The following is a 19,494-nucleotide window of genomic DNA, read 5'->3' on the forward strand; positions in this document are numbered from 1 at the left end:
AATATATAGTTCTTTATAATTAGATTAGAAAAGTTATTTTTAATTTAGTTTTATATATTATATCTAGTTATTATTTAATAGATTATTTTATAGAATATAAATAATAAGATTATAAAAGCTGAAGATAAAATAGTATAAAAAATAAATAATTTTTATAAATTTAAAAATACTATTTTTAATTAAAAGATTATAATCGGCTTGCTTAGTTATTATATAATTAATATCTGAGGTTATATATATATAGCTTTCCCTTCGCGGTATCCGCGAAGGTTGGAAGGGCTGGTCCAGCCCTTACAATTTTAATTAACATAATCTGACCTGGGCGTTAGCCACTCTAACTAATACCTAATATTTTTAGTTATTTTATTTATCTTTAAAGTAAATAATTTTAAAAACAGAGATTTCTTCTAACTTTAAGCTAATTTAACTAGATAAATATATTGTAATAAAAATAATATAGATTTTCTAAATAGCCTTCTCTTCTTTATTAATACTTATATTCCGCTGAAAGAAAATATTTTTATAATTTATTTTATTAGTATATTCTATTATTTATAAAGAGTAAGTAAGATAATCAGCTTTATTTTAGTTCTATTTATCCAAAATAAATATTAAAAATGATTTTTATCTATTTATTTTACTACAGACTAGATACTTCTATGTTATTTTTAATAAAATATTTTTTTCTTTCTTTTTATATATTTTAAGTAGTTATTTTATAGTTTAACTTAATATAGCTTAACTAAAAGTAACTTTAGCTAATTAAATTATAATTTATATAAAATTAAATATAATATTTTCTATGATTTTATATATTTTCTTATAAGATTAAGTCCTATTATTTATTTATTTTTATTTTTATTATTATTATCTAAATATATATTATTTTAAAATTCTCTATCTATATTTAAGAAATAGATTAATTTATTATATAGCCCGGTTATATTACTAGATATTATAAAAGATTATTATATATTAGAAAAATTACTGTATACTATAATAGAAAAAAAAATATTATTATATATTATAAAAAATTACTGGATATTATTCTATAATTTTAAGAACTACTTATAAAAAGATATTAAAATCTTAATTTTAAAACTAAAATAAAAGCTGAAATTTAGTTTTATTTATCTTACTTATAAATAAAAAATAGATATTAAAAATATGAAGAATACAGACTTCAGAATATATTAAAAATAATAAAGAAATTAATACAGAGAATAAAAAGATAGAGAAAAATTAATATAAAAAATAAAATAAAAAAAATAGTACAAAGATAAAAAGATAAATATTAGAAAATATAGAAATTGAGATATATTATATAAAAAAAAGATTTTATTCTCTAGTAAATAATTATATATATAAAAAATTAAAAAAACTATATTAAAAACATAAATAATAAAGTAAGACTTTAATAAAAGTAATATCTATTTTTAATAAGATTTAAATAAGATTATATTTACTTATATCTTAGTTTATAAAGTAGAATAGTTATATTAACAGTTTAAGTTACTTTTATTAATAAATATAAATAAAAAATATAGTAGTTAATATAACTCTAAGATTAAAATATATTATAATAATAAAATAGTATAAAAACTACTTTAAATCTAGTTAAAAATATAGTTTTAGTATAATCTATTATTTATATAAAGATTAGTACTCCTAGATTTAAAGAACTTATGATTAGTTAGAACTTTATACAACTTTATAAAAATTCTGTATAACCGAAGAAAACCGCAGTACAACCACTGTAACTTACCCCCTCGGCCCGCTATGTAGTAAGTTAAGTTTCAGCCCAGTATTTAATATTCTATTAGGCTATTCAATCTTTCTATGTACTTAAACTAGTTATATTTATCTACAATCGGTACCCTAGTAGAAAAAAGATTCTTATCTCTATTCCCCTCAGCCTACCTCCCCCACCCGCAATATCAAGGCTTCAGCATTTTGTAAGGAGTGGAAAAGTCTACCTAAGCAAAGGACGGCAGAAACGCCTAAAAGGAGAAGATATTATTACCTACCCTACTACAGTAGATAAGCAGTAATAGTGTCTCTTAGTTTACCTATTGATTTACATTATACTCTTTTACTGCTAACAGAATGATTAATCTGAACACCAGACTGTTATTAACCTAAATATCGCAAGCCTCCTACTGTATCACTATAGTATTCACCGCTGTAATATTATCCACAAATTCAACAGGTTTTCTCTCTTACAGTTACAGTACGCGGATCTCTATCACTCTCTTGTCCGGCACCAAATACAAGCTGCAGAAGGGATTCACTGGTGGTCATCTATCCAGCTACTAACCTCCCGGAGTGTGGCTTGAACGCAGCCAGATGCCGGAGGGTGCTTGGCGGGTGAGCTGAGGTAGCGGGCAAGCCCGCCATACCCTCGTCATGCGGACAGGTATTAAGTTAAAGTACTCTCATTGAATCCTTATTAGTAAGTACGGAGGCGAAGACGAGTAATAATACTTCAAGAATTACTATATCTACCCCTGTCCTCACAAAGCTATTACACTTGTAACACTATCTCACCATTCTTTTCTTATAGAGAACTTGTGGCTCTTACCTGAAACCCATTCAAACCTCTTATTATGTAGAAATACATTGATCGTAAGGGTTAGTCTGCTGCTAACTTAGCAGATTTGAAAGCATGCTGTCCTCATACCTTCGACTCCGACAACCCGTTGCAATCAAATCCAAAAACACACTTCCTTTGTGCACTCACATTTGTCGAATGTCCTAGAAGGGTTTCGTCGAGTTTGTGTCTTCACTAAATGGAACGCAAGTTACTCTTCACATCGGATCCTTCACAAAAAGGTCCGGAGGGATGATCAATCCCTCTGGCCTCCGTCCTCGACTGATTCCACCGTCAAATTTGATCGAACGCTGGGAAATGATCTTCCGAATACCCAATGGATCCTTCAGGTTGGCTCCAAGCTGGGCCCGCACTTCAATATCTACTTCCACTTCCCCGCCTCCCTTCAGGATAACCACTGCGATGAAATCGAGGTGCACACCGCCCCTCTGGTCCGAATTTTCGCGTAAGGTCCATATAGCCAGCTCAGTCTCAACTCCTGATCCACGAATTGACCGAGTGTACGATTGAACCCTTTCTCTCTCCTGTGACGCCGTCAAGCCCACCGTAACTGGAGGGTGGCTTAGGTCAAACCGCCCCTCGAGTTTGTTGCGGATGGTCACTTCACTTTCTCTATCGTTGATTTCCTGCGGCTGGAGGGTAGAAATAATGCGGTTATTGAATTGCAGCTCGATGTCTGCCTCTTTGACCCGCGCCCGGACGGGGTGGAAGACAAAGGCAAATACGAGTAGGATGCCGTCCCCCGCTCCAATTTTTCCGTACTCGACACAGCGTACAGATGCGATTACCCGACAATCTCTCACGGTAGTGTCGCTGATGAGGTCCTTATTGATGGGCTCGGGGTCGTCGAGTTCTTCTTCGGCGTAGTGGTCTGGCTCGAAGACGAGCTCATATTTCTCCTCTGTGCGACTAGAGTCTGCCATTGTCTTGAGTAACAATCTCGTGCTCTGCTGGCTCCGTAAAATCACAGGTTGGAAATCATCGACGTCTCAATTTCCGTTCGGAGGGGCACACGCTGCGGACTGCTGCCTCCGAAGGCAACCACGCCAGCCTTTTTGTAAAGGGATCCTGCTCGGCGCTTATCTCACCCGCCTCAGACCTTCCAGCTAAAGCTATTGTGATAGGATCCCATAAAGACCCACAGAGTGTCCGTGAAAATACAGTTCCAATATTTTTTTGATTATAACTTTAATAAGATCGCAACCACAGTTGACATATCGTATCTCTAGTTGATAAAGCTAATCATACAGCCGTCTAAAAATAAGTATATTTCCTATTATTTGCAGACAACATTTCGATCGTAATCTGAGGTTTCATTGAAGGCTTTATGATTGATTCCTCGACTTACTAAGATACTTTGGCCACATAGGTAGATAATGAGGCATGTGACAAGATGAGCTCCAATAAGAACGCAACAAGAAACACGGAAGGAAAATCGGAACTAGTGCACTAGTGCTGGAGAGCTACCATCAACGGCCAGTCCTAATGCCGGTGACGTCAATGACTTTTACGTTGGTATTCAGGATCGGTCTCGATCTCTCTTCCGTACTCTTAAATTCTTGTATATCTTCTTAAGTGAGACCTTGCTTGGCTGATAGCTCTAGATTAATATGGGCTTCCTAGCGTGTGTCATGACACTCTTACCTTCGAGTAATTCCTATCAAGTCTTGAAACTACAGTATTTTTCATCTACTTGACCTATCTTTCAATCTAAAACCCCGTGATTATGGTTGTGTATTGCAAAACTTCAAACTAAAAATAGTTTTGGATTTGGAACCACAATTCCGCAGATCTCCTTTCAAGGGGGTACGATGCTGATCCATGCAGCTCTTTGTAGAAGTCCAAAAAAAGTATGGTTCCGACTACCCCACCCTGGGATGGACGATCATCTGGTTGTTCGCTCACATCCTACAAAACACAATCTTCATACACAACGTTCTACATAATAGCTTTTTTCTGCTTGGGCATCAACCGCTCTTGTTCCTCCGCCAGCTAAGTAGATCGCGTATTCCACATTTTCACCGGGAAATGAACTCTCTAAATTCACTACCGGATGCACAATGGTGCCGGGAGCGGTACCAGGAACTTCACACGGCGAACATGCAGGCCTCTCAGCTTCCTGCCGTGATCGAGGGTCTCCAGGCTCTCTTCGAGCGAGCCATACCGCTAAACGAATTTCGCGTTGCGGCCGGGTGTGCTATGTTGCTGAGCCTTGACTACAAGAGGCTCGGGGAATGGGCAAGTAGCATCAGGTGGGCTGGACAAGCCAGAGACGTAGCCATGGAACATTTTGGTTGGCCAATGGCCTCAAATGCAAGTAAGACGTTGGCACAAGTCACATACGATTATGCCAGAGATTTGCCCTCCTCAGAAATCTTCAGTCAACTCGTCTCGCTCTTAACCGATGGCGCCGAACGGGACGGTAGGCATCACATGTTCGAAGACCAGGCGGACAAGTACGGTTTCCTTAGCGATGTTGAGCTAGTGCGTGCCGCAAAACTGGAGGGCGTTAGCACCCAGGACGCCTTTCAGAACTCACTAACTTGGCTCGCCGAGGCCGAGGTTTTGATCCCTCAGTTACCCGAGGAGCTGCAGCTTTACTACATGGCCGAGAACATTTACAAAAGATCCAACGCGTACTATGCCATCAACGACATTTCGACTGCATTGGTGTACCTTCAACATGCCTGCAATCTGTTCCAAGAGGCCGGCAAGGAGCGCGAAGCGGCCCTTATGAACAAGAGGATCGGCCTGCTGAACCTGCTCTCTGTCGAGCGCGACACTGAGACCACTACTTTCTCGCTCAATGAGACCCTGGAAAGATTCCAGCGGTCAGAGGCGTTTTTGAAAACTGTCGGCTTTCAAGAACAGCTTGCTGATTGTCATCTTCAGCAAGCCTGGGCGTGGGAGAGAGCCCTTCTTCAAGGCCACGAAGGGGCGCTCGAGCACGCCCTGAGGAACCTCGATACAGCGGAGCAAATTCGGAACGAAATCCGCATGGACTTCACTCTTCGGCGAGACGCAAACTCGCTGGTACAAAAACAAGCTCTCGTCAGCCGGAGCGCGGATTTGTACACACTCGGGTTCGAACTAAGCCTAAAAGGGAACGACACTCGCCGGAGCTGGTGGTGGCTGCAGCAGGGTAAAGCACGAGGACTCCTAGACCTCATTGGTTTCGGGGCCGACATGCCCAAAACTATCAAAGCTGATATTTTCAGAGACAAGACCGCGTCGAGGTTGTGGGAGCAGGAGGCCGCAATTCTGCAACAGTTATCCGTCACTCCTCCTGGGGACCGCTTTCGGCTAAGAGAAAGCTTGGCCAACCTGCGCCGCTCGATGAACAACCACCGAACCCTACATCCAGCGCTTGTGTACCGAGGTGCGCGGAGCCTTGAGCTCGACCAGCTGGAGAGCATGTTTGATTCAAGAACTGACGTCGTTTGCGTCGACTGGGCGGTGGTACACAACAAGCTACTTATGGTGTCAGTGCGACCCGGGCAGGAACCGAAGATCTCAGAACTTGAAATCCTGCTCAGTGATGTAGTTTCTTGGATACAGACCAATATGCGGCCTACACGTTTGCGCCAGAGTTCGGCCACTGATAGGCTCAGGAATATCGATCCCCTCGTCGCACCATTGGCCACAAATTCCAATGAGGGAGAGCTATTGGTGTTCTGTCCAACTAATATCCTGTCTGGCCTCCCCCTCCATGCCTTAAATGTGGGTCAGCAGGTGATTATTGAGCGCAACCCGGTCATATACTCGACGAGTTTATCAATACTACAACACTGTCTGCAACGACAAGGCAGGGCCCGACCAAAATCTTTAAGTGTTGCGATACTTGCTGATCCTACGAGCGACCGAGCAGCAGCGACCGAGTCTGCCTCGAACCTAGGATCGCAAATGAATACAGATCCGCTTATTGGCACAGCGGCGACCGCACAAGCGTTCAAATGCGCGGCCGAGCGCGTAGACATCTTTCACTACCACGGCCACGTCAGGTTCGATGTCAACGAGCCGCTTGAGTCCGCATTCAAGCTTGCGGGAGAACAAGAGGTTACGGCTCGAGACCTATTCAGCATACAAATGCGCCCCAAGCTTTTCACCATGATCGCGTGCGAGAGCGGAAGACAGAGAATTCTGCCCGGTGACGAGCCGCTGGGGCTGATGCCCGTTCTCTTGCTGGCAGGAGCCAACGCCGTGGTCGGGACGATGTGGAATTGCTGGGATACAGCGGGCAAGGAGTTCACCGAAAGCTTCTATCACAGCATCCACCTCGGTTGGAAGAGTAGCAGCAGGTCTGACCAAGAACCGCTGCCGTCGTCTGCTATCGACCTAGCGCTTGCGCTTCGCGAAGCCGTGCTCGGCATCCGTAAACGACGGCCAGAGCCCTATTTCTGGGCACTCTTCGTCCTCTATGGAAATTGGAATTTGGTGTCCTAAGAAAAGCATCCTGATTGCTCAAGAAAAGCCGCTTATTATCATCAACTGCACTTCAGGCTGTATGAGAAGGAATGTGATTCTTTCTGATTCGAACTTTCAAAACTACAGATGATAAGGCCTCAATTCTATCTGAATTGATAATTTATGTACGATATCTCGCTGAAAATTAGCTGCGACCCGTCCTCAGTAGCTGTTCCTCACGTTCAACGAAGATTGACCAACTCATGGGCCGCCAGGCGTTCTCTTCGCCGTTGTTACTGTAAAGGACTGGGCTCTCTACAGTTCTAAGATGTTGAAAGCCAGAATAGGCCTTTCACGTATCTTCGACAGCAATCGGCATCTATCCGACGATAGTTCTAGACCATTCAGACCCGGCTGGGATGAGCTGCATTTGAAATACGAAGTCGGAAAATAGACTGCCCCATTTCCCTGGGATACCATGAACAGTTTCTTTCATGTTGTAGTCAAGTGTGGGGCAGCTCGGGTCTGAAAGGCGCAAGTCTCGAATCCCGTCACCCGCTCGAATCCATACAACCATGGTGACTTTCTGTTCGTATATCAAATTCAACCACTTCATAGATAGAGTTCTCTTAGATATGTCATCTCACTATTATATTCTGATCTAGACGGCTTAGATGAGTAGCGAAGGCGCCACTGCTATGAAGAAGTTATAAATGCTTCGCATGTTTCACCTGAGTTGAGGGACAGGGAGGGTTCAGCTCCGGTACCTTCCGTGCAGTCTATCCCTGTGCGAAACTCAAGCCGTGTAAATCAATCAGATACCTTCCCGACCAAGCCTGTAGGACTATTCTTTTCTCATTCTTTTGCTCACCGAGATCATTCTCTAGGAGAGTGATTGAGTCTAGTAGTGTTGATATTACCAAACAAATATTGTTGACGGCGGCCCTGCGGCCGCAATGGTCTTCCGTAGGTGGCCTTAGCTAGTTCCGGATAGCCTCACGTAGCCAGAATCCACCACCATTCCACATTTCCATCTATTGTCTCTGTTATCGAGCAAATACAATACCAGTACTTACTGGTGAACTCGGCAATCGATCTTCTGAAAATGTAAGGTATACTGTTGTGCATACAGCTAACGTCCAAAACAGCTATAAGGATACCACCAGTATTATGTAGCAGTCTAATGAGTAGCTTTTCCCCCGCAACCAGGGGTTAGCAAAGGTCCGTGTTGACGGCCTCACAGAGATACACAAAACATGTATAACAGAAGACCTGCTAGTCTCTTCCTAGATGCTATGGGACTGATGTCCGGGTATAGAGCTCTGTCCTAGGCGCTTTAGTGCCTGAGGCCTCGAGTCCTACCACTAGCTAGGCTAGACTAGCCCCTGCCTACCGCACATAAAAAGAATTTTGTACAAACGGAATAAATAGCTAGACGTGTTGACAGCATGTGTAGAATTAGAACAGTCCACTACTTACGGTTCTCCATTCACACAGTGTCTGTAAGATAGCTTAGTATCGTCAGCAGACTATTGACCCGTGCTCGCTTATGAAGTAAACAGCGGGGGTGACATGATAACCAATCCCAAGTTCGGAGTGCCTGAAATCTGGAATTTCAGAGGCTGAGGCCAGAAGGCACGACCCTTGGGAATTGCCCAATCCTCCCTTCTTCGCCACTATGACCGATCTTGAGGATATTTCGGGTTTCGGTAGCCGTCAAAGGACGAAACCCAAAAATGAGAAAGCTGATCTGGGACAAACCAGACTCTTATCGGACGACCCAAAGAGAGGCAAAGCCTATCACCGAGCTGACCGCGCAATTCGAGAAGCCTGAGGAGGGACTTGATCTCCGCAGAATATTTGACAATTAGGTTGGAAAAGCCTCAACTGTACTATGAAGGACCCATGGTCCTTCACATGGCCATATATCACAACCAGGTCGTCGTCACCTGGTGGTGGCTGTTGTCGAACGGGGGGCGTTTCACAACCGATGAGGTTAGTCTTTGCAGAGGGGATGCTGGAAGCCGTAAGTAGGATAATCTGAGTCTGACGATGCTCGAGCTTCCCGGCAATCCTCCGCACATTGTCGAGCAGGCCGCAGTCCCCGATAGTGATCAACCGCCAACGCACCCAAAGATGAATGAAAAAGAGCTTGTCCAGTTTCAAGGATCTCTCGGTGACGACCATTGACGTGTGTGAGAACGAGTAGGATGTCAAATTTCGTTACACAAAGAGAACAGTTTAGCAGATCATCTATGATCCGTTGGTGGTAATTTGGGGTAAGTGCGCCTCGAAACAGGGTAAGCAGTCACCCTAGTTGTGTAACAGTTACACAACCTTCTATAACCTATATTGAAGTAACAAGTAATCTAGGAGAAGTTGATATACCCTCTATCGAAACACTTAAGTTATATTGGAAACATTAAGCCCTGTTCATACTATGAGTGCTGTACTGGCACCGCCTTGCAAAAGCCCTAACCCATCAAGATGATATTAATACATGTAATGAGCCGAAGCAGACAAATATGATACTAATATATTAATAAACAACTAGAATGGGTAAAACTCAAGCTTTAAAAATCACAGCCGGCTTCTGAGCCCTCAGCACTCTCAACTAGAGTGGCTAACGGCCAGGTCAGATTAGGCCTCGCCACGGGTCGGGTTTGGGTCCAACATTATGACCCGTACCTATGGGTCGGGTCTGAATCCTGAATCCAAGATCCAAATCTGCCAACCCGCGGGTTGGATATATCAATCCGCGGGTTACCTACCAAAAATCTATTTAAGTATAAAATTTTTTTTAAACTATACTAAGATATATAAAAAATACTAAATAATCTGATTTAATTTTTATTTTTTTATTCTGTATTAATATTAAGATTTTATAATAGTAGTTCTTTTTTTTTAAATTATTATATTTATATAAAATATATTTAAAATCTGCTTATATTAATATAGGCTACTGCTTTTATTTATAAAAATAACTACTAAAAGTATTAAAATTAAAATATTAGTATTATTAATAAAATACTTTTTATATATAGTTATAAATATATATTTTATAGAGTAAATAACTCTTTAAAATTATTAGATTAAATAATAATTCTATTGTTTATATTTTCTAACTTATATTATTTAATAAAATATTTTTATATTATGTTTTATAAGTTTTATTTAACTAATAAATCTCTTTAAATATTATAATATAAAACTAAAATATTTATTTTTTTAATATTTATTATTTTTTCTGTTTTATCTATTCTTTCTAGTTTATATAAATAGATTAAAAGGATTTTTAGCAGGTAATAAACAGATTTTATAAATTTTTAGCAAATAATCTATAAATTTTATAATTTTTAGTAAATAATCTGTTTAATTTATAAATTATTTACAGATTATCTATTTATTTTATAATGTAATTAGTTTTAATCTCTTATTATTTTTAAACAGATTAACTTTTTTTATAATAAGATTAATATAAACTATTAATTTAAAGATTAAAATATAAAATAAGAATATTTTTTATTTTTTTTTAATCTAAAAGATCTTTTTCTATTATAAATTTATAATCTTATTATTAAATATTTATAATTTTATACTTTAAATATTCTAGTTTACTAATATTTATTTATTATTATATTACAATAATTATTTAGATATTTTTAATAATAGCCCGGTTTTTTTCTCTAATAAAATTATATTTAATTTTTTAATTAGTTAACAGAATATTATTTATAAAACAGACTTTATAATTAATTCTAATTTTATCTAATTAATTCTATTATTAAATTTTATATTTCTTTTAATTATATCTATTCTAATTATAATAATTATTATATAATTTATTCTAGTATAACTACTAATAATTATATTATTCAATAGTTTTAAACTGATTTCAGTAAAAAGTAATAGATATAATAAAATATAAAATATTTTTTTAAAATCTGAAATTATTTTATTTAAGTTATAAAAGCTTTAAATAATAATCTAAAAATAATATACAAATATTATAAAAAGATATTAGATTATTCTAGTTTTAAAAATAAAACTTTAACTATAAAAAAATATATTATTTTATATATAAAGTAAACTAAAACTTATTATATTTAAAACTTTATATAAAAAATATATATTATATTATTCTTTTATTTATAATAGTAAGTATTAATATAAATAGTTTCATATAAATATCTAAGTTTTAGCTTACTATTAAAGTTAGCTAACTAAACTAAAAAATTAATATTTTGTAATTTCTTACTGAATTATAATTACTGTTTTAATTTTTTGAATATTTGAGATTTCGGAATTATATTTCTATTATTTAGTAAATACTAAAATAGTTTAAGAATTTTTTATCAAAATAGTGCAGCACTGCTTGTAAAATATAATTTTTAAATATTTTTAACAGATTTTGAATAAGCTGTTTAACAATAATAAAATCTTACTAGTATTTAATTATTAGATATTATCTTTTTAACAAGCTTTTATAATAATAACTAGCTATTTTATTAATTATAATTAAAACTATTATAAAATATTTCTTAAATTTAAATTATTATATAAACTATATTTTAAAAATTATTTAGACTTTATTTTATTTTAATTATTATAATAATATTATTTAATAAATCAAGTTCTTACTATTACTACTAATAATATATTAAATAATAATATATTATTAACTAGTATTTAAAAAATTATCTAAATATTAGATTTTAATAATAATATAATAATTATCCGGGTTTTTTATATAGCTTATATAATTTAGTTAAACTTAAAATAGTTTTTTAGTTAGATAAAAACTGATTTTTAAAATAATACTACTAAACTTTAATAAACTAAAAATTAAAACTAGATAATATAATTAAAATATAATAAGCAGAAAATTATTAATATACTAATAAAATTAATTAGTTTTATTTTTTTTTAAAAAAATATTATATTATTAAGATTTCTACTACAGCTTTAAAATCTTATAATTTTTATTAATATTAGTTTTTAATATAAAAAAACTTTTTATAAGTTATAGTCTAATTTACTAATATTAATATTAATCCAGAATATTTAAATATATTAGAACTTAATTTTTTTTATATTTTAGAATATAAAATATTTATTATTATTTTTAGATAAGTTCTGTTTAAAATATAACTATTTATATCTTAAATTTAATTAAAATTAGTAATAATAAATTAATTATTTATTATAAATTATATAACTATTCTTTTAATTTACTATAATATTATGAAAAACTAAAAATATTATTATTTATTTAATTTTTACTATTTATAATAAACTCTTTAAATATCTAAAAAAATCTATTAAATAATTTAAATAAAAGAATATATTATAGAAAAAGCTGATATTTACTAATTTTTATATAATATAAATAAAACCTTTCTATTACTATAATAAAACAAATAATATAAAAAAATAATATTTTTATTATTAATATAATACTTATACTATAATATAAACTCTAATTTTTTTTAGAATAAAAATTAAAATCCGGAATAGATTATTAAATATTAAAAAAATCTTATTAAATATTTTAAACTATATTAATAAATAGAGTTAAAATAATAGTTAGAAAATAATATTTTAAGATTTTTTTAACCAAATAATAATATTAATTTTTTTTAGATAATAAAATTAGATTAATCCAGTCTAGAAGAAAAGAAGAACAATCTTATAAAATATTTTAATAATTATATATTTTATTTTATTTTAAGTTTTTCTAATGTTTATTTTAACTATTATTTTTGTTATACCGGTTCGGATATTCTAAAACAATAATTAGTAGATATATTTTTTATTTATAAAGCTTATTTATAATATATTTTTTATTTCTATTATTAGTACTAATATTAAATAATTTTTTAATTTAGCTTAAAATATCTATTATTACTACCAAAATTTACTAAATATAATTATAATATCAGAACTTATATTATATAAATATATAATACAGTTCGAGATAAAGAAAAGAGACTATTATTTAAAAAAAAATTAAAATTAACAAAAAAAAAGTATAGTTTTCTTAAAAAAAATATTAAGTCAATTAGTAATAATAAAAATAATTATAATAATAAATAAAAAAAATAGTAGAAAAACTATTTTTAAATAACTAGAAGTACTAGTTTTATCAGAATATATAATAAATAAAAAAAATATTATTTCTAATATAAATAAAAACCAAATAGTTCTAGTAACTAAAAAAAAGAAAGAAAAATAATAATAAAAATAATAAAAATAATTTTTCATTAGAAGCTTAGTTATAAATATTAAAAAGAGTTAGAAAATATCTATATTATAATAATAATTAATTTATCTTATATTAGATATATATTATATATAAATAAATTTAATTCTTTAGTTTCTATTATTATAAACTTATATATAATTAAATATTTTTTATAATAGATTATCTTAAATATAAATATAATATTTTAAAAATATAGCTGAAATTATATAACTTATAAAATCTACTAATTATATAATATTTATCTAGTTTAATAATTTATAAATATTTGCTAAAAATCTATAGATTAAATATTTAAATCTATATTTAATCTGCAGGTTAAGCCCATCGACCCAAAACCCGCCAAGAACCGGGTTGGGTTTAGACCCGACCCGTGAACCCGCGGGCTTTGGCGAGGCCTAGGTCAGATCAGGTTAATTAAAATTTTTATATCTGACCGCCAGGTTATAATCAGATTAAGAAAATTTTTATACCTAACTATAGTATAGCTTAAAACCGGATAATTAATTATTTTAATTATTTTTAGTATTAAGATCTATTTACTATATCTTTTTTAATCTTAGTATAATTAAAATATACTTAGATTAAGCAGTTATTAATCTGGCTATTTAAATTATTACTAAAAAATATATAAAAAAAAGCTTTTTAAATAAGATAAAAATAATGTAAAAAAAAATAGTATTCTTATTATATATATTTCTGAGAAAATAATAAAAGAATTCTAATAATATTAATAGAATTTAGCTTTTTATAAATTAATAGCTGTTATAATATAAAATATAAAAAAATATATAATTATAGGTTTATTTAGACTATATATTTTAATTATAATATACTATACTACTAAAACTATATTTTTATTTTTAATTCAGCTATTAAAAATAATTATATAGTTTTTAATCTATTTTTTATTTTTTTAATTTTAGTTTAGATAGTCTATTAATTTTTTCTTTTTATTTAAAAAAACTAAATTATATATTATAAATTAAACTTGTAAGCAGAATCTATACTATATTATTTACTTGATTTTTTTAGTAATTATACTTATCAGAAACTATCTAATTAAAAATTAAATATTAAATCTTAATAGATTTTTATAATAATTTTTTTAGAGCTTTTTTATATTCTAATCTATTATATTTAATTAAGCTTTACTTAAAATAAGAAAGATTTCTATATTTTTAGACTTTGAATATAATTTTTTATTTATAAAACAGCTAAATCTAAGAGATACTATAGATATTTTTAGCAGTATATAAAAATATAATAAATTATATTTATACAAAAGTATATTTATAATTAAAATTATACTATTTTTATAAAGATTTTCTATTTTTATCTTTTTACATCTTTTATTTAGAGAGTAGTTTTAGAATTATATTTTAATTATAATTATATAGTTTATTTTTAGAGAATAGTATTAAACTTTTTTTTTATTTTTTTAGATTTTACAAACTATAATAATTTTTAAATTAAAATAAGTTTTCTAAGCCAGCTCTTTTTATTTTTTCTAAATCTTTGTCTAAATCTTAAGATTATGCGTATTATAAAAAATCAAAAGATTATTTTATATTTATTTTTTTAAATTAAAATTTCTATCTTTCAGAATTAGTAGCAGAAAATAATCCTTTCTAACTAGTTTATTAAATATAAATAAACTAGTATATTGTTTTTATTAAATATTCCTAATAATATTATATATAATATACTATATCATACTTCTGATATACTGTTTCTTACTGTTAAAATAATATTTCCAATAATAAATTAGTAGTTATAGACTGTCCAATTACCAGTAATTTATTTTTAGTATTTTTATTTATAAAAACTGCAATTCAAAAACTATTATATTATTTAATTTATATATAGAAGCTGTCTTATATTTTATTTAAACTATTATAATTTTATATTATTAATATTAATAATAATCTAAATTTTTATATTAATATTTTATTTAATCTTTTAATTAATAACTGTTTTATTTATATTTTATTTTTTAATATTACAGCTACGCGGCCGATTATAAATCTATTTTTAGATTATAAACGATTTTTTATCATAAAAAATTAATATTATAGAATATTGGCTATACTTCTATTAGTTATACTAATATTATAGCTTATATTAAAGTTTTTAAATAATATAATATTACTTATTATAAAATATAATAATAAATTAAATAAAATATTTTTTATATTATTTTATATTTTTATAAATTTCGACTTTTATTTTTTAAATAAATATAAAAAATTAAGTATAATAGTACGTACAAAGCTTATTTTTTTATTAAAAAATTTTATTAATATACTAGTAAGAATTATTAAATAAATAAGATTTATATTATTATTATAAAAAATATTAGTTTTAAGATTTTCATTATTTTTACTGCTATACTCGGTTAAATACTATATAATGTTAATATTATTATAGTTTTTTTTAATATTAAATTATATAAATTAATATATATTAAACTGTTAAAAAACTTTTAAAAGAATAGTATATATAATATACTTATTAAGTTATTATATAAATTAAAATAAATACTATATAAATAATATAATATATTTCATAATTTTTTTATTATAAACAGCTTTAAGTATCTTTATATAAACTATTTCATATTTATTAAAAAAATCTTTATATATTTATTTATATTAATAATATTCTATTTTTAGTATTAGATATCTTTATAATTAATATTTTTAAAAATTTACTAAATAATTTTATTAAATTTCTTAATAATTGTTTCTGTATTTATTTTCTTAGTATTAATATTATATAAACTAATAATAATATATATTTTTTATAAAAGTTATATATTAAAAACTATTTAAAATATTTTAATATAAATTATATTTAATATATATCTTAATATTATATATATAACTAGTAAGTTATTATTTTTATAATCAATTTTAATAAATCTTATATTTAAATTATAAATCTTATCTGGTGCTATTTTATAGACTTATTAAATTATTATTTTTTTATAAATATAAAGATTCTGATTTTATTAATTATTATAATATTAATTAAATTGGTTTTTATATTCTTAATATTATATTAACTTTCAGCTATATCTTTTAACTTACTAACAGATCTATTTTCTAAAGTTTAAAGAAATAAACTACTATTATATTATTTTTTATCAAAAGTATATATATTATTTAAGCTGTTATAAACTAAAAACTTTTTAATTTTAACTTTTATTTATTAAATTAAATATCTAATATTTTAAAATTATATTTATATTAATAACTAAACCTATTATAATTTATACTAATAAATAATCTATTATTATTCTAACTAAAAATTCTAAATCTTATATAAGAACTAAAGATATATTTATTAAATAATATTTTATATAATATAAAGTATATATTAAAAATATTAAGTTTATTTATATTAATATAAAAAATTAAGCAGCTAATAGTTTTATAAAACTTTTTAAATATTTTATTTATTTTTACTTTATTAAACTGCTTGATATAGTAGATCTTATTTAATATTTTTATATCTATATTTTATTTATTTTCTGTTTTAAAAATACGAGCAGTCTTATTTTCTTTATATATAACTTAGTAGTAATCTTCTTGTTTATAGAGGATATAGCAGATATCTAAAGTTATATAATCTTAGATTTTACTATCTCTTAGAGAAACAGCTATATAGCTGTAGTCATCTTAATTAATACACATATGTTTCCTCTCACAATTGTCAGTTGCTGAAGTATTGTTAAACTTCTCTATCAGGAGATTCTACTACAGCAAGCGATCTTTTGGCTCGCGGCTCATAGTGTTGACGCAGTGATTATAACTGGGGTAACTGCACTGATGCAGGGGCAGTAGCACAAATCTTCCACTCAACAACTACGACCAAGCAGCAAGAAGTAATAAAATCAATGAATGAATTCAATTTTACTTACATGCAGTAAATAGCCCCTTGGACCTCGCATGTCCATGTCAACAAATGACTTGAAAGAGGCGACCAAAAAGACAAAAATATACAACAGAAGGGATTCGCTGGTGGTCACCCACCCAACTACTAACCTCCCGGCGTGTGGCTTCTCTGCGGCCAGTAGTCGGGTGGGTGCCTCTAAAGGTGCTCAGCACGGCTGCGCTCGCGCTTAGTGCGACTGCGTTTTAGAGGGCTGAAGTTCCGTGAAGATCCGTGAAGCTCCGTGCTGCTGCGTGCTGCTGCCTGGCTTTGACAAATCATGAATTTTAGGCACCCCACTTTGTCTCCACTCCAGTGCTTGCGAAATACATCTGAACTGTTTCAAGTTCCGCAATTTTGGTTATCTTCCGGAATTCCCGATCTTCGCTCTTGCGGGTAGTCAGGAGATCACCACACGCAGCAATCCGCGACGTCTACTCGTATTGTAAGTGTCTCAGGGCAGCGCTGAAAGCCAATTTTCCCTTCTGATTTCACGGGTCGTGGGTAGGACTCTAGCTGTTCATTTCTGAGATGTATGCTCTTTTCAAATGCAACCGGTTTGAACATGTGGTGAATGACAAAGGCCCAGTGGGAATGATAGCGTGATTCACATGCATGCCATGTTTCCTAGCTTCCGGCCAGGTCTTCTGCCCGAGGACAGGAACGGTCATGTTCCTCTTGGAGCATCTCAACGCTGTCTATCCCTTGCCCCTACATAGCAGGGCCTCCTAGCGGTGTGGAACCCATTCCTTCCTAGTCAAGCTGGAAGGTTCTTTTTGTTACAATTAAGAGAGCTCATGAGAGGCTGTTCAACTGAATTCAGCTGCACAGGTGGCGTGCCATATCATATTCTCGTCATCTCCGCGGAAGATTGAGTACCTCTAAGACTAGAGGGGCCATGATCACATTAACTTCAAATAGCTCGACATCAAGTCGGCCACTGGTCTACCACTCTGTCCGGCCGGTTTTGCCTCGTTTTACCATCTCATGCAATAAAAGCTTAGGGACAAGAACACTCCTGTGTGGAGAACAACGTGTTGCTAGCCGATGTAAACACAACGAGAACCGCTGCATAGCTGTGCAATGGTATATGCATTAGCTCCTTGTACAGTCTCCTTGTGCTTGGACTTGCTTACCCCGCCCCGGCAATGAATATCTCCATGGTTTTTGCTCCGGTGAACAGGGACATGGTTGTTAGGGATACCCCAGCGGCGACAATGATAGTGACTAGCCGCGCGACTGGACTTGTTGTAACAAAGAGAATAATAATCGGAGTCAGAAGAGCGAGTGTGGCCATCCATGTTGCAATAGCTTGGCTGACGCGGCGTATCCAAGGACCGACAATGAAAATATTTTCGTCCTCTGTAATGTAGTGATTCTTTCTTGTCGCCGGAGAGAATGAGAGCTGGAATGATCATATCAGTCGACAGTAATATAAGCATTGCCTTTAAAATTAATATGCGGCGCTGATGAACGGTTCTTCTTCCATCCTATCTCTCTTCTTCCTTTCTGGCCTTGATTGACCACAGGAGGAGGAAATATATCTTCCATAATGAGTAGAATGAAAACATGGGCTAGGGCAATACACACTCTTCGACTTGTCCGTTGAAGAAAGCATAGAAAGTCTTCCAACAAAGGCAATGTACGCTCGACGGCAATATCAGGGGGCGTCACCAAACTCGCCAGGTCTTGGTCATGATCCAGGTACTTCCTTTCTTCTCGCGCGATACAGCCGGTTCCTTGCACCCAATTCTGCAGACTTTGAATATCCCTTGCACTGGAGTCAGACAGGGACTGGACCCATTGGGTCTGCTGCAACATAGTATCTAAAATAATATAAGCTTCGAGCTGCCCACTATACTGCGGGTTGAAAGATTCTACCATATTCGGCGAGATGCGTTCTCAGCTCGTCCAGAATTCTTTTGCGAGTAGAATTCTGGTCACGACGAGCGCAACCTAAAAATAGCCCATGAGGTTCATCGGCATCGGCACGGCTCAGCGCTTGCTCGAGAACAGATATCTCGTCTTGTTTTAGCAACAGAAGTCGCATCCGCACTTCTGTGAATCGACGGAACTTCTGAAATGATGCGTGTGTGCTCAATAACGCTGAATACCTGGGATATCCAGGCCGGAAAGTCTCCACTAGGGACAGGTATTAGAGCACTCTTTGTGAACGAACATTTACGAACCACGAGTCAGCATACAGTAAGACACACGAGGTTCGCCGTCGGCTGAATTCATTCTGATGGATTTATCGCTGTGGGCGCTGGATAGGTCTCTG

The 19,494-nt window shown here is 32.1% G+C and overlaps 3 protein-coding genes across 3 annotated transcripts; 1 reads left to right on the forward strand and 2 right to left on the reverse strand.

The window, feature by feature from the left end:
* Positions 1–2,574: 2,574 nt before the first annotated feature.
* Positions 2,575–3,628, reverse strand: BO72DRAFT_447986 (uncharacterized protein). The gene has a single exon (XM_040944684.1). It carries the CDS (start codon positions 3,532–3,534, stop codon positions 2,809–2,811), a length of 726 nt encoding a protein of 241 aa, XP_040801216.1. The 5' UTR covers positions 3,535–3,628; the 3' UTR covers positions 2,575–2,808.
* A 954-nt stretch (positions 3,629–4,582) lies between these two features.
* Positions 4,583–7,054, forward strand: BO72DRAFT_486024 (CHAT domain-containing protein; the record flags this gene model as incomplete). The annotated part of the gene is made up of 1 exon (XM_040947923.1): positions 4,583–7,054. The coding sequence occupies exon 1, from the start codon at positions 4,640–4,642 to the stop codon at positions 7,052–7,054; it is 2,415 nt and encodes an 804-aa protein (XP_040801217.1). The 5' UTR covers positions 4,583–4,639.
* A 10,891-nt stretch (positions 7,055–17,945) lies between these two features.
* On the reverse strand, positions 17,946–19,454 carry BO72DRAFT_509451 (uncharacterized protein; the record flags this gene model as incomplete). The annotated part of the gene is made up of 5 exons (XM_040949332.1): positions 17,946–18,289; positions 18,350–18,618; positions 18,804–19,039; positions 19,095–19,355; positions 19,418–19,454. 5 exons carry the CDS (start codon positions 19,452–19,454, stop codon positions 18,214–18,216), a joined length of 879 nt encoding a protein of 292 aa, XP_040801218.1. The 3' UTR covers positions 17,946–18,213.
* Between the last annotated feature and the right edge of the window lie 40 nt (positions 19,455–19,494).

Source organism: Aspergillus fijiensis (assembly GCF_003184825.1).
Source record: "Aspergillus fijiensis CBS 313.89 unplaced genomic scaffold BO72scaffold_23, whole genome shotgun sequence".
NCBI classification, from domain to species: Eukaryota; Fungi; Ascomycota; class Eurotiomycetes; order Eurotiales; family Aspergillaceae; genus Aspergillus; species Aspergillus fijiensis.